This window comes from Harmonia axyridis, chromosome 1 (genome assembly GCF_914767665.1).
Source record: "Harmonia axyridis chromosome 1, icHarAxyr1.1, whole genome shotgun sequence".
Classification (NCBI taxonomy): Eukaryota; Metazoa; Arthropoda; class Insecta; order Coleoptera; family Coccinellidae; genus Harmonia; species Harmonia axyridis.
This window is the reverse complement of record NC_059501.1, coordinates 21,565,758-21,582,967: the sequence shown is the minus strand read 5'-3', so window position 1 is coordinate 21,582,967 and position 17,210 is coordinate 21,565,758. Positions and strand designations below refer to the sequence as shown.

At 32.9% G+C, this 17,210-nt stretch overlaps 2 protein-coding genes across 3 annotated transcripts in view; both read right to left on the bottom strand.

Moving 5' to 3' along the window:
* LOC123682466 (neuroendocrine convertase 2) overlaps positions 1–17,210 on the bottom strand; it is a 122,095-nt gene that overhangs the window by 9,167 nt on the left and 95,718 nt on the right. The gene's annotated exons all lie outside the window — the stretch shown is intronic.
* Positions 5,044–7,908, bottom strand: LOC123682472. Its single transcript, XM_045621103.1, has 2 exons — positions 7,541–7,908; positions 5,044–5,932 (listed from the first exon to the last, which is right to left on the bottom strand). The coding sequence occupies exons 1-2, from the start codon at positions 7,677–7,679 to the stop codon at positions 5,091–5,093; spliced, it is 981 nt and encodes a 326-aa protein (XP_045477059.1). The 5' UTR covers positions 7,680–7,908; the 3' UTR covers positions 5,044–5,090.

Genomic DNA, 17,210 nt, shown 5'->3' with positions numbered 1-17,210 from the left:
TTAATCTAATCAAACAAAAACATAATATTATGAGCAGAGGCAAAATTACGAGACTGTTTTCTCATTCACTTACATTATCCGATTTGTCTCCATTGATGATCTGAGATATAGATATCTTTGTCCATATATCAGAACATTGTGATAAGAAAAACGGAAATACCTTGTAACTGATGCATTTGTTCTGATGCCAACATTCGTCACTGCTTGTCGGATGGGACACTATGGCAATAGCGTAACATAATTTGATTAATTTTGAAATTATCAATTGAAGCTCAAAAATAGTTTACAATGTGATTCATTCATAAAAATTTCTTTCGTGGTTCAAAAGGGTCTTTCTCAGTTTAATGATCCAGCTGTTGTGAAGATATGAAAAAAGGATTCCTGATAAAGCATTCAACATTCAAATCAGGATTCTCCCAGCTTATAGCTCGCACACACAATCGGCTAGCTCGATTGTGATTGCCAACACTAAACTTCTATCTCTCTTGTATTCTATTTTGGAGCATAACTGTTTACTTTCCGTTCCTTCTATCTATATTCTAAGGTCTATATCATTCTAGATGGCATGAAGCTAACTTTTTCCATGAGTCACAGTACACTCAGGAAAATGAAGTTGGTTATTATCCAGCACAAAGAAGTCAATTATGGGAAACCAAAAAGCAGTGTAGGGAAAAGTCTGAAACTTCGAGGAGAGTTTAAGAGCTGTCTGGTACCTCATTAGTTCAAGTTTTGCTTACAATTATTTGATAATCAATATTCTAAAACAATCTTGTATTTGTTGTGTTACTTATATGTTAGTTGCTGTTTTATATGATACAACAACAACAGCTAGTTGGAAATATGACAGAGCCCCCGAACTAACAGAAATATGGTGTACCTATGCAATATGATGAAAATCCGCGAGAAGTATTTTCTCGAATGTTTCAATATATAGGCATAATGGTAAATGATGTATGAATTGTGTTTTGAAACAAAACTTGTTCAATTTTCTATTCATATATTGTCTATAACATCCGAAGTTCTGGCTAGACTTTCCAGTAGAGAGAGGCTATATCGGACACATTGATATGTTAAATATTATTATAGTTATTATATGTACATATATGTGAATAAGTATACGACAGAAAACTGTAAGTTTTCCATATGTCTAATAATTTGGTGATTGAAAATTTGTAGTTGCGATGGCGCTGCAATCTCTATGATGTTCAATAGTTTGTTTCTGACTGTTATAGAGTGGTCATTTCCATCTTATTATTAATTTTTTGTTTTATCGTAGAAAAATTTATATCAGTTTTCATAATTTTTGTAGGGATCACTTCTTCCCATTATTCTAATTGAACAAAAACATAATATTATGAGCAGAGGCAATTACGAGACTGTTTGCTCCTTCACTATCATTATCCGATTTGCCTCCATTGATGATCTGAGATACAGACAAAGATAGATATATGTTTGTCTATATCTCAGAACATTAGTAAGAAAAACGGAAATCACCTTGTAACTGATGCATTTGTTCTGATGCCAACATTCGTCACTGCTTGTCTGACGAGACGCTATAGCAATAGCGTAACATAATTTGATTAATTTTGAAATTATCAATTGAAGCTCAAAAATAGTTTAAAATGTGATTCACTCATAAAAATTTCTTTCGTGTTTCAGAAGGGTCTTTCTCAGTTTAATGATTCAGCTGTTGTGAAGATATCAATCAATCAATCAATAAGTTTATTAAGACAATTGTCAATAAACATACAATTCGTTACAGAGGATTCCTAATGAATATGAAAAAGAGATTCCTGATAAAGCATTCAACATTCAAATCAGGATTCTCCCAGCTTATAGCTCGCACACACAATCGGCTAGCTCGATTGTGATTAGCAACACTAAACTTCCATCTCTCTTGTATTCGATTTTGGAGCACAAATCACAACTGTTTACTTTCCGTTCCTTCTATCTATATTCTAAGGTCTATATCATTCTAGATAGCATGAAGCTAACTTTTTCCATGAGTCATAGTACACTCAGGAAAATGAAGTTGGTTAAGATTATCCAGCACAAAGAAGTCAATTATGGGAAACCAAAAAGCAGTGTAGGGAAAAGTCTAAAACTTCGAGGAGTGTTTAAGAGCTGTCTAGTTCAAGTTTGGCTTACAATTATTTGATAATCAGTATTCTAAAACAATCGAATGGCTTGTATTTGTTGTGTTATAATATGTTAGTTGCTGTTTTATATGATACAACAACAACAGCTAGTGGGAAATAAGACAGAACCCCCGAACTAACAGAAATATGGTGTACCTATGCAATATGATGAAAATCCGCGAGAAGTATTTTCTCGAATGTTTCAATATACATGTAGGTATAATGGTAAATGATGTATGAATTGTGTTTTGAAACAAAACTTATTCAATTTTCTATTCACATATTGTCTATAACATTCGAAGTTCAAAGAAACAACATACCACCCATAATTCCTTAAATAAGTCCGGTTTCAAACAATCTGGCTAGACTTTCCAGTAGAGAAAGGCTATATCGGACCATAGACCTATAACATGGACTGGGCGTTAGAGAGACCATTGATATCCGTGTATTGGGACAAGGATGGAAGTTTAAAGGCAAAACATTGTTTTTCTGAACTGATTGTATGTGTTTTCTTGTGGTGATTACTGATTTTTAAACAATTTACTGAGGGTTTGTTGGTGTTCTGGTGCTTATTTTAGTACTAATAAACAATTTTAAGTATCTCTGCTTCGAGTGTAGCTTATAATTGTGTTTTTATATCCAAAAAAGGGTTGGACGTGACATTTCATAGGTAAGAAAACAAAAAGGGATTCATCGTTTATTTTATTGAATATTTACACAGGTTTCCGAGAATTGAATTAAATGAGTAATGGAAATATGGAGTGAAGAAAAAAAACCTGCCACAACCGTAATATGTAGTGATCACTTCAAAACAGAGGACTATTATGTCAATCCCTATATGGAACCAAAGTTTTGTAGGAAGGAGCCATACAATTATGATATTGAGAACATGTGTTACTAAAATAATAATGAATACTATACAGCAAACTCCTGCCATTATGTATTTTTGACCATGTTATTCCAGTTTCGAATCCCTGATTCGAATCTCTTCATCGGATGTTAATCATAATTTTTTTATATTGATATTTATTATATGTTTTTTTTTCATATGAGCTTGCATATTTGATGATAAAAGGTTATATAATAAACTCATGTATAAAATTTGCAGTACTTTTTTAAACCGTTAGAGTATAGAGGAAGATGTATACTTTTGGACCGTAAGGCTGAATTTGTCCTTTGATAGAAAAAATAATGAATATGGCACTTTTATTCCCAATAACACTCACTATTTCATTTCCTCAGTCTATTTCTAAAAATATTTGGGCTATTTTTTCTAAAGATAAAAGATATAAAATTTTAACAATTCCATAAATTTTTTTTTGTGTTTTTACTTATCACAAATTCTGCATTTCCTAAAGCTCAGTTACACTTGTAGCTACATTATATCGAATATCAATTCAATTATCTATAATATTATTGATTGATTATTATTGATATACTGAACTATCTAAAAACTCTGGAATAGAAATTAAAAAATATTTTTTTTCAGGTAGCACTCAATAAAATTAATCTTTTTCTGAAAGGAATTTCAGATAACCTGAAAATCTGTACCATATAATTCCTAAATGTGATTCATTTAGCTATTTCAATACTATTTTCATCCGAATATCTCAATATTTTTCCTAAAAAAAAAATTAAAAGCTCGTTATTCCCATAACCATATCAAGCTATTTCAATTCTATTTCCATCCGAATATCTCAATATTTTTCCAAAAAAAAAATTAAAAGCGCGTTATTCCCATAGCCATATCAAGCTATTTCAATTCTATTTCCATCCGAATAACTCAATATTTCTCATTGAAAAAATTAAAAACGCTTTATTCCCATAGTCATTCAGATATTTCAATAATCAACTAATGCAAAAAACTCAATATTTCTCAAAAAAAAAATTAAAAACGCGCTATTCCCTTAGTAAATTCGCATTTTCTGCCTTTCTACTTCCATCCTTCACAACACCTCTCTCTCTTCGATAGTCTGCAGAGCGAAGCGAGTAGAAGCCACGTGACTCGTGAGGGCCAGTCCATGTTATTATAGGTCTATGGGCTAGACTTTCCAGTAGAGAAAGGCTATATCGGACACATTGATATGTTAAATATTATTATAGTTATTATATGTGAATAAGTATACGACAGAAAACTGTAAGTTTTCCATATGTCTAATAATTTGATGATTGAAAATTTGTAGTTCCGATGGCGCTACAATCTCTATGATGTTCAATTGTTTGTTTCTGATTGTTATAAAGGGGTCATTCACATCATAAAAATTATTCTTGGGTTGTGGTAGTAATCAATTGATTAGAAAATGGGAAGAAGTGTTCATATGCTTATAATTATAAGCATAGGATTATGGGCAGATACAACTCTGACCCTATGTCCTACGTGAGCGACTAATGTTACGACGCGAGCGACGCCAATTTTATGTACTACGCGAGCGATGTCAGCAGCGCGACTTTTTTTGTCCTACGTTGAAATCTACAAACGCGACACGACGCGACATGAATATGGTTGGGTTGGGTTGGGATTGTGCATTGCGGAAGATCAGTCTGTTGTCATACGCTTGTAGAGAAACAGTTACAATGAGGTGGTCAAGAAGACGTAAATTATTTATATGTGAAAATGTGGCTTTGAAAATGCTAATTGCAAGACGCAGAAAAATGGGAAGAAAGAGAAATCCAACAAATGAAATTTTTTTGGAACCAATGAATTTTGGAGAGTTTCACCACTTATATGAACAATTAAGGAATTCTCCAAATTCATTCCACAGTTATTGTAGATTGCTTCCTACAACATTTGACTATATAGTGAATGCGATAAAGCCTCAGTTTCGAAAAAAGCCAACTAATTTTCAGCGACCAATTTCAGTAGAAGAAAGGCTCATGTTAACTTTAAGGTAGGTAGAAAAATGCCTTTTACTTTTTAACCTTTTTATTCTTTGTTATCAGACATTAATAATGTTAATTGAACTCGTGTATTACATAATCGTATTGTTCTGGATGTCTAGAATCGGATGATTGATCATTACCGTTGTAGTCTGAAGAAGGTGGAGAACAATATGACGAAGAAGCTCTGTTGGTTGATCGCGATGCAATATTCGTGATATGTGATGGTTCCCGCTTACGCAGTTCCTGATACAGCAAATGCTGTACTTGAATACGAAAGTTTAATTTATCTATCGAAGAAAGTTGCCTGACATGCGGCAAAAGTGATTTGAAAAAGTTGATGTCGTCATCGTCATCGTCAGTATTTCTCAAAATATCCAATTTTTCAGCTTCGAGTTTCAACATCTCACGTTCAAAACTATCATGCTGATATTGTGAGGTTCCAGTTTTTCGTTTTCTACTAACTTTTATCGGATTTTTCGGACTACTTGAGGAAGGCAAAGATTTCTCCAAGTTCTCCAGTTCCTTTTGTAAACTTGTCGGTCTACTTCTTTTCGAGAGTCTTTTCGGACGAATTGCTGATTCAGGAACGTCTTCATTATAAGTCAATTCCCCATCTTCCTTATCGCTTTCCTCTTGTTCAATCCATCGATTGTCTTCAGACTCGTCACCTTCTAGCGATTTAGATAGGGATTCATCTCCAAAAATATTTTTCTCCTGACATGATGGCAAGTTACCTTCAGTTTCTCGAGGAGTTAATATTCGTTTCAAGAAATCCATATCTTCAAAATAACACCATGTACCCTTGTAACGACATGGTCCGCTTGCTTCCTCACCTGATCTAGACTTGTGCACTTTTTTTAGTTCTCTATTGAAAGTATCACGGAGATTTTTCCACCTCCCTTTAACTGTTTCCTCTGAAAAATAAAAACAAAAATTTTGAGATTGAAACCATACTTTTTGTTTCAGATACTTGGCAACGGGTATACAGTTCAGACAAATTGCATATTCTTTCAGAATTTCAAAGAGTACTGTAGCCGTTATTGTTGTCGAGGTATGTGAAGCTATTTGGAATACACTGGTAAAGAAGCATATGCCAGAACCTACTATTTCTTCATTTAAAGAAATTGCAAAGACATTTTGGGAGAGATGGCAATTTCCTAATTGCATAGGGGCTATAGACGGCAAACACATAAGAATAAAAAAACCTGCAAATTCAGGTTCTATGTACTACTGCTACAAAAATTTTCACTCTATAGGTTTGCTTGCTGTTACAGATGCTAACTACAAATTTTTAATGGTCAATATAGGCTCCTACGGAAAAGACAGTGATGGTGGTGTGTTTGATGCTTGTCCTTTACGACGTGGCATAGAATCAGGAAGAATTATATTGCCAAAGCAAACAACATTACCAGATTCAACAATTGAAACACCTTACGTGTTTGTTGGAGATGAAGCTTTTCCACTATGTGAATACCTTATGAGGCCTTTCCCCCGACGCCAATTGCAAGAGGATGAAGAAAAAGATATTTTTAATTATCGACTATCAAGGGCTAGAATGGTTGTGGAATGTTCATTCGGCAGTATAGTTGCTAAATTCCGGATCTTGGGAAAAGCGATTGAAACTAAAGTAGAAAATGCAGTACACATTGTAAAGGCCATCACGTTGTTGCATAATATTATTATAGACTATGAAGGAGTATCACAATATGATATGGAACAATTTAGAGATGGTAGGATTGATCCACGGGTACATATGAAAGCTTCAAAAAAAAATAACGCATCTACGAAAGAAGCAGCATGTGTGAGAAAAAAATTTTGCAGGTTCTTCACATTACGACCAATTCACCGTGTATAGTTAAAACTATTATAAATAATAAATAATATAAATTATATGCATTTTGTCTTAAATATGTTCCTTTCAAAACTTTACAAAGAGTTTCAAATATACATTGAGAGAAATCCATATTTTTTTATTAATAAAACACTTATTTGGAGGTTAGTATTACAGCAGATTTATATTTAATATATAACAGATGTGAATCAAGGTGCCTAGGGTTCAAACCCGGATACCCTCAATATGAACTCTAAAAAATTACTCAATTTGGCAAACGGTTCTTCTCAGATCCTAACAATCGGATAATAGAAACAACCAAAATAATTATCTAAGAAATAAGTACCTACATTAACCAATACTGAATTGAAATATTTTTTTTCAATCTGCATGGATACATATTACATTAAATCAAGGTTTATTTATTATTACTCAATAATCTCAACTATATTTATTTCCTTCAAATGGATATTTCTTCAGCATTATTAATATAAGTTATGCGTAAATAAATGTGTAATAATAAATGATGATTATTGGTGGGATTTCAAATAAATTATTCATTTCCATGAAACTAATATTTGTTTGACCATAGATCCAATAAATGATTCATTAACTATAATGCATTTTCGATAATATCAAATGAACACTTCTCTCAGTGTATATAATACTATAGTTAATTTGTCAATCTTACTTGTTTCCCCCAGTTCATCGGCAATTCTACTCCATTCTCTATCCACCAACAGTCGATTATGATATCTTTTATCAGTCTTGTCCCAGAGTATACTGGAATTTCTAACAGCCAGTATTAAAACTTCGTTTAAATCATTCATTGTAGAGCGGTCGAAGCAAACGTGCCTGCATCAACAAGAACTACTGAAGTTCGCGCGTATTCCGCTTGGAAATATCAAACAATTTGATCGCCGACAGAGCGCGAAATTCGGCTGAAACAGTTTTACGACCGATACGACTGCACGTAGGACAGCGCTATTATATTACATTGTTTGATATATCGCGTTTGGTCGCGTCGCGCTAATCGCTCGCAATGATTCGCTCACGTAGGACACAGCGTGAGACTGTCAACTCCTTCACTAAAATTATCCGATTTTGCCTTCATCATTTATCTTTGTCTATATCTTAGAACATTAATATGAGGAACGGAAATCACCTCGTAACTGATGTATTTGTTTTGATACAGGGTGCGGCATTATTCAACTTAAGACAGTAAATTATCTCAAAAATATGTCCTTTGATAAAAATGTTTCAAATAAAAATTGTTAGGGATCAAGGGAGACAAAAATGAACATATTTTTTACCTTGACTTCAGGTTATTTCAAGGTCAACTTGATTTTTTTATGGAAAGGTATATTTTTAGAGCAGAATTGAAAACATTGTTTCACTTGAAAACAATCAACTCCTTGATGAGAAGATATTTAATTTTGAACAAAAAACTATGAATTCAAAACCTGAGATTGAACGTCACGATGTTCTATTACCCGTAATAGTTAGTCAAGAATTAATTAGAATACCTATAGGTATGACGAAGCATCTGAAGCAAGTACCTACATCTGCACTGAAACATGTGAACAAAAATAATAATGGATTGAAGAAGAAAACTTTTCTAGAATAGTCCCTAACGATTCAAAAGGATAAGGAGATGTGAATCCACACTCTAGTGAGGCCCCAGCGGACAGAGTCACCTCTCCACGATTAAATGAATGGGTCTTGAGCAGAGATCGCTGGATAGCCCAAATGAAGAGTCCACCAGCGATCTTGGGACGGAACACCTCAATCCCTAGGGACTGATAACACTCGATGAAATTTGCTTTTCTCTGAAAGAAATTTTAGACATCTTGGAAATCAGCCCCATACAGTTTCTAAATGTAATTAATTTCGCTATTTCAATACTCTCATCCCAATAACTCAACATTTTTCTTCAGAAAAAATTGAAAACGCGATAATTCCATAGCTAATTCGTATATTTTGCCATCAATTATTCCATCTCTCCCTCTCTCACTTTAATAGTCCGCAAAGCGTTGCGAGTAGAAGTCACGCGAGGGCTAGCCCATTTCCGAGATTTCCGAGAAATTAAATGAAATGGGTGATGACAATGAGGAGTAAAGACTACAAACCTTCTGCTACAGCCGTATTATGTAGTAATCTCTTCAAAATGAGTGTCATCTGTTCAGAAATATACACGTTATTTTTGTGCTCCTTAATTGTTGATTAATTAAAGTGACAAAGTTGGAGAGAGAATTCATAACTTACCAGTGTAGTTCACAAACTTCGGCTTATCAATATCATATAATTTGAGTTTTCTTTTTAAGGTATTTACAATTTAAATCAAATAATTTGACAACTTTGTGTCTAATCCTTCACAATAATATATCTGTATGATATATTCAATTTATTTTTGTCTTGGAATATATTCCAATTCTAAAAATGACAAATTTAATAATCAACCAAAAGAAAAATTCAAAATGACTAAAATTGTACAAATTGAGTAAACGGTTAATAAATTGAACAACTAAATTAACATAAAGACATACGTACGTTTCGTAATTTTTGTATTTAATAATACAATTTTTCCTCATCAGTGCCTTATAGTTCAACGGAATTATTAAATTTACAAACTTACCACGTGTATATCTACCTCAACAAAATTGCAAGTAAGAAACTACAAACTAACTAAACGTATCGGTTGCTCTGGTGAGGATTCACAGAACAAGCCATTACCTAAGGTAGTCATAGATTTCTTCATTGTTATTCTTTTTGAAATACATATACAAATCGACATTTACAATTGAATAAACAATTTCAGAAATTTTAAATTTATCAATTGGTTGATAATGACTCTCTAATCAATAAATGATTTATATTTACAATTGTTATTTTTCGTTTGGATTGAATTGCTAGTTTCGGATTTCCATTACTTTCGTTTTTCCATTGATTCGTGCCTGACGCTCAGCATATGATCTTTGTGATTGTTGAAAATTCAATATTATTCTAAAGGTGCCCACACTTACGGTGATTTATACTGCTGAAGAAGAAGTATCCTCACCTGTGTTCTTGAACCTTTGTTTTTCTTTTACCCTGAATTCATCCTAGGCCTACCTTGTTAGTTTGATTAAGTCTCACCGATCGGCCTCGGTTGAGTGAAGTGTGTGTCCCTCGTCTTCAATCATCCATACTGTGAGTTGAAAGTACTTTGACTTTGTCAAAATAGGAATGACCAGCCAGCAGAGATATTGCAGGAATAAGGAAGGTACATAAGGACTTTTCGGATAGGCTGACCAGCTGCTTAAGAAAAGTGGAGGTTCATGAAAAATTTTTAAAAAAGCATGCATCATCATTGCAGGAATGTAGTGAGGAGCTGCGTGTTCTCTAGGTATCCCATACATCTCTAGAGGGAGTTGTTTCTGACCTAGGAAATCAGTTGGGATCTATGGATGTTGTTGGGTTGGAGAAGAATCAAAAGTTATTGAGAAAAGAAGTATCGATTTTAAAGGATATCGTTAAACCCCTCAACTTGGCGAAAGTATTTCAGACCTGCAACATAGTACCTTCATCGACATCGTACATTGATCCAAATGAGATATTAGATCGTATTAAGAGAGCCAATAATTTAGTAATACGCAACGTTCCTGAGAATGAGAACGAGTCATCAGATCGGTCCATAATTCTTGTCATCATCTCAAGGATTAGCGAGGGTTCAGCAAGCCATGTTTTTATTTATTTATTTATTTATTACAAACGGCAGAGCCAATTTTCCAAGATATACAGCATTATATAATTCGTAAAATATAATACAATCAACAAAAAAAAAAAAATGTTTAACCCTAGAGAGAAAAAAAAAACATCAAAGAGAAAAAAATGAAAAGAACAGTTAACAAATTCAAGTAGTCTCAAAATATCTTTTGAGACTGAAAATAGATATCTGAAATGGATCAATTTCAGATGCATTTGCCCCCTTTATCGCTCTTTCAATAGGATTGTTCATGGCATAGTTGTTTGTTTATGTTTTGTCAGTAAGACGACTTGGTCAAGTACGACAGGGGGCATTCAGACCAGTAAAGATAGAATTTTCGAATTTGGCTGCGCCCAGCAATATTTTACGTCATAAACGGATGATCTCTACAGTAGAAAATTATAAAAAGGCATAGATAGTGATAAAACACCGCTACAGATTAAACACCTACGGGACCTTCGTGGGGAACTTCACACAAGACGTTCTTCTGGGGAATCTGATCTAACTATTAGATACAAGAAAGGAATTCCTTCGATAACTACGTCGTCATTCTCAGATGAGTAGAATCCAGGCTTTTGAGTGGCTACTTGTTTGTATTACCAGATTTTACCTACAATATATCGATGTGACATTGTGACTCCTGGTCATGTTGGTGGCCTTTTTTTCTGTTTTTTTTGTCATATCTTAAGGAATCTTAGTTTTTTTTTAATCATGATTACTGTTTCTTATATTGTTGATGAATATATTATTATTATTATTAATGAATTTTTGTATTTGTTTTCACTCAATCAAGCTTTTTTTGTTTTCACTGATTTTTCGAGAGTTTTATAGTTTTATACTCAACTCTGTATTTATAGTAATAATAATAAAAATAATAATAATATTTATTATATGTTCTTTCCCATATGTGCTTGTATATTTGATGAAAAAAAGGAAAATAATGAACACTTGTATACATTTTGCAATACATTCTTAACGTTTGGCTGTAATGTCCTTCTTTGATAAGAAAAGTATAGCAATTTCATCCCCAATAACATTCACTATTTCCTCAGTCTATTTCTCAAAAATATTTTGGATATTTTTTCTAACGACAGAAATTGAAAAATTTTTAATTTATGCCAAATTTTGAATTATCCAAAGATCAGTTACACTTGTAGCTACATTATTATATCGAATATAAATTTAATTATCTATAATATTATTGATATACTGAACTATCATAAAACTCTGGAATGGTAATTAAAAAACATTTTTTGCAGATGAAAAACTTCATCATACATTTCCTAATTTAGCTATTTCAATACCATTCTCATCAGAATGAATCAATATTTCTCTTTAAAACAATTAAAAACGCTTTATTCCTGTAGCCATTTAGCTATTTCAATACAATTCTCATACGAATAACTCGGTATTTCAATAAAAAAAAAAATTAAAAACGTGTTATTTCCATAGCTAATTCGTATATTTTGCCATCAATTATTCCACCTTTTACAACACCTCTGTCTCTTTCATAGTCCGCAAAGCGCTGCGAGTAGAAGCCACGTGAGGGCCAGTCCATGTTATTATAGGTCTATGGTCTATGGTTATTATATATATGTCTATAAGTATAAGACAGAAAACTGTTAGTTTTCTATACGTCGAATGATTTGATGCCAGCCCATATATTTATCATAGACATGTAATATTATCAATTATTATACGTCTATGGTTATTATATGCAATAATAAATAAGTATACGATAGAAAACTGTTGGTTCTCTATATGTCGAATAAATTGATGTTTGAAAATTTGTAGTTGCGATGGCGCAACAATCTCAGTGATGTTCAATATTTTGTTTCTGACTGTTATAGAGTAGTCATCCCCATCATAAAAATAATTCCGTAGTTTTTTTTCGTAGAAAATAAGTATCGAGATAAATTAATTTTTGTGGGTAACACTTCTTCCCATTATCTAATCAAATAAAAGAATAAGATTATGAGTAGAAAACTGATATAGCAGTCAACATGGCCGGATCGAGGAGTTTTGGCGTCTGAAGCGAAGAAACTTTTAGCGACGTCTAAAGAGCACTAAAAATCTTTTTATGCATATAATTTGAAATTGCTCATTTTTGTGAATCATCATTACCTCAAAATAGTTGCCACGTGAATTATTGAATTGAAAAATATCTGCTGCCCATGCAGGAAATCTTGTATAGTCGGGATCACAGTGGTGCAAGTTGTGAACACGTTTATGATTTACAGGGTTTTAAAGTTTGCAGATTCCGCGTCGATTGCCGAAGTATTTCGACCAATTTTTTTTTACAATTTCCTATATATGAGTTTGTTAAATAAAATTTGTGCTGCCCCAAAAATGAAAATGAACTCTCAAAATATAAAAAACTAGAAGCGGACACCGGTGTCCGCTGATCGCCATGTAAGCAAGGCTGCGACCATAAACTTATGGTGGGTTTATGCACCATTTCTAAGAACTAAGACTAAATCTAAGAACTAACAACTGAGAATTGAACGCTCACAAATCAATGAGGGCGTTTATGCTCTTCACCTAAGAACTAACACCAGCGTGACCAGGTTGAAATATAGTGAATCTACTAAACTTGCCGCTAAAATCTACTAAAAATCTACCAACACCGTTTAGAAATCTATCAAAAATCTAAATATTTTTTGACAAATTTCACAGATGGCGCTGCATTAGATTTTAACATTATTCAGAATACACTTTATTCTAATGTCTCTTATAGTTAAATTTTACTTCATGAATAGGATATACAGTACTGATGTGTTCAGATTCGAAAATAAAACAAGATTTTATTTCAAAATTTGAACGACAAAAAAAAAAGGAAAAAATACCGAACAAAAACAAATAGGGTCAAAATAGCAAATATAAACAAACAAATTTATATATTTAAATAAACAAAAGGATATAAATAGAAATAAAAACTAAAATCTTTCGGATAAAAATAACATTAAATAAAGGAATGAAAAACTACAGTTGAACATAAAATAAATAATTGAAAAATCAGTATCAATCTGCAGTCAAATCATCGTCTTCAACATCCATACATAAATTTTCACTATCCATCGAATCGAGCATATTTTTTGTAGGTTGAAAACGACAACAATCACCTACCTCTTCAAGGCCTTCTTTACCATGTTATAATAATGCTATATTTTTATTTAGAAATCTGTTTCTATTTTTTGTTTTGATGCGGTTAATAGCCGAAAATATTCTCTTGCATTTGGCATTCGAAATCTGAAATATGCAGCCGTCCAAATTTGTCGATGAAATTCCAGTTAGACATATTTTTTTCCACTGAATAGAATACCAAATGTGAGATAATGGTATATTTTCAACGGAAATTTACACACTATCTGTTTTCAATGAGGCACCCTTCGGATATTCCATCATTCTTCGTATTTATTCTCAGCCGACAGAAGTTTTATGATTTTATTATGTTTAAGTAGGTACGTTCTTCTAGAAACACGTAGAACGTAGAACCTCAATGAGAATGAACAATGAATTGATTCATAGAAACAGTCTAGACATCCGAATATCCATATTCCCAATCGTCTCGGTTATATTTTTTAAAACTACCAAAATCTACTAAAATCTACCGAAGGATTTCTTCCTACTAAAAACTCCATGAAAATGCGAAAAATCTACTAAAAAAGTAGATTTCTACTAAATCTGGTCACACTGACTAACACTAACACTAGAAAGTTGACCAACTTTCAACTAAGAACTAAGGCAATATAGAAGTGCGCGTGCGCAGCATAGAATTTCAATATCAACGAGTACCAGTTTCTATCATTTTATGTTCCGTTATTCGTGTCTATCGATGGAAAGTATTAGGTGTATTTGAAAAAATTAAATTTAATTTTTTCACAATCAATATCAATATCAAACATCAAAGTATAGAACGAATAGAGAGTAGTTCGAGCACTTGCGCATTCCTTAACTAAGAACTAACAAGAGAGTGCATAAACGCCACTGAATTCTTAGGTTTAGTTCTTAGTTCGTAGTTCTTAGACCTTAGTTCTTAGGAATGTTTCATAAACCCATCATTAGTTCTTAGTTAAAAGTTGGTCAACTTTCTAGTCATAGTGTTAGTTCTTAGTCCATAGGTAAAATGCATAAACGCCCCCATTGATTTGTTATAGAGTTCAATTTTTAGTTCTTAGGTTTAGTCTTAGTCCTTAGTTCTTAGGAACGGCGCATAAACCCACTATAAGTATACGACAGAAAACTGTTTTCCATATGTCGAATAATTTGATGTTTGAAAATTTGTAGTTGCGATGGCGTAACAATCTCTATGATGTTCAATAGTTTGTTTCTGACTGTTATAGAGTGGTCATTCCCATCATTAAAATTATTTCATTCGTAAAATTCCACCCCTTCAAAGCCACCAAGGTCTCTTATTCAATGACAAGGACAAAGCAGATCATATAGCCGTGTCATACGCGGGAACCCACGACTCCACGAAATCCCTTTCAGATATAGAAACGGTCAATTTAGTAGATCAAACAATAAAAACTTTTCTGGAACTTCCATTAGTCATATCAGGTGAAAATTTGACGTCCCCTGCGGAAATTAGAAATACCATAAAATCCTTCAAAAATAGAAAAGCACCCGGCGAAGACCGTATCAGCAATAAAACTCTGAAAAATCTACCACGAAAAGCGATTGTTCAACTAACGAATATTTTCAATAGTTGTCTCCGGCTAAATTATTTCCCAACCATGTGGAAAAATGCAATAGTTCTTCCTTTCCCTAAAGCTTCAAAAGACCCAAAATTTGCGAATAATTATCGACCTATTAGCTTACTACCAACAGTATCAAAAATCTTTGAAAAAATAACCCTAGTTCGCCTAAGAAAATACATGGAGAAGAAAAATTTGATTATAGATGAACAATATGGCTTTCGTGAAAAACATAGCACTATTCTGCAACTTGCTAATCTCACAGATAAAATTGCCAAAAACTTCAATATTAACAGAATTTCAGCTATGATTAGTTTAGATATACAAAAAGCATTTGATACGGTCTGGCATATGGGCCTCATTTACAAATTAATTAAAAATAATATTCCATCATTCCTGATCAAAATTATTATATCATATCTAGAAAACAGGACATTTCAAGTCAAAGTAGGAAACGTATTATCCGGAAAAAACCCCGATTACAGCAGGAGTTCCGCAGGGGGGATTATTATCACCCGATCTATTCAAAATTTTTATAAATGACATTCCCAAATATAAAAATACAAAAATTTATCTTTTCGCGGATGACACGGCTATAACTTCTGAGTCCTGGTCCAAACCGCAATCAACCAAATATCTTCAAGAGCACCTCACCATTTTGGAGGAATATTACCACAGATGGAAAATCAAAATCAATGCATCCAAAACCAACTTAATTTACTTCACTCATAAAAGACGTTTATCAAACAACAAATTATTGTTATTTTATAACCAGCCTATAGAAGAGAAAAATTATTTGAAATATTTAGGGGTCACTCTTGATAAAAAATTGAATTTCAATCAACATATTCATGAAATAATTAGGAAAACCAACTCGCAACTCAGTAGCGTCTTCCCATTGATTTGTAGAGATAGTAAACTTAGTATTAAATCTAAACTTAAAATATACAAACAGGGTATAAGACCAATGATTCTATATGCGAGCCCGGTCTGGAGTAAAACTTCAAAAACAAATTATGACAAACTACAACGTATTCAGAACAAATACTTAAGGATTATACTCAATAAGCCTAAAGAAACCAAAACTAGCGATCTCCAAAAAGACTCTCAAATAGACTCATTAGATAATGTTATCAAAAACGAAACTCGATCATTTTTCGGAATCAAAATAACAAAACTGAAAAAGACATCGCACCTCAATAATTATTCAATTCCAGTTAGGAAAATTAAACACAAACTAATTCAACACTTGATGATGTGAATCCAACCCCCTTCCCGATCCCTTCCTAAACCACCTTCTTCTTGTTAACCCAACTGAGCGACAGTTGTTTTCCTTCAAGCACTCGACATGCCTCAGTAAAAATTTACACTCTCTTTTATAAAACCTATGTAATCCATTATCCAAATTTCAATACTAGGTAAAACTTTGAGTTAGGTACTAGTCTGCAACTCATACTTTAAGAAGCATGTAAACATTGTATATATCCCCTTGTATATATAACTCTGTAACATATTTTATAGAAATTTATATTAAACTGCTGTACAGCAAAAAAAAAAAAGTTGTTTTCCTTTAAAAATTATTTCGTAGTTTTTTACCATTGAAGAAATCTTGTTGTACGAATTTTTGTAGGGAACTTGTCTTCCCATTATCTAATCAAATAAAACATAAGATTAGGAGTATGAAACTGATATATCAGTCAACATGGCCGGCGCGAGCAGTTTTGGCGTCTGAAGCGAAGAAACTTTTAGCGACTCCATCATCAAAAAATCACAGAAAATCTTTTTATGCATGTATTGGAAATTGCCCATTTTCATCGAATCATCCTAACCTCAAAATACGATACTTGAATTATTGAGTTTCGAAACTAATGAGCCCGGATTAATATCCCTACGTCAAATGTTTCTCATAATGTTGTTAT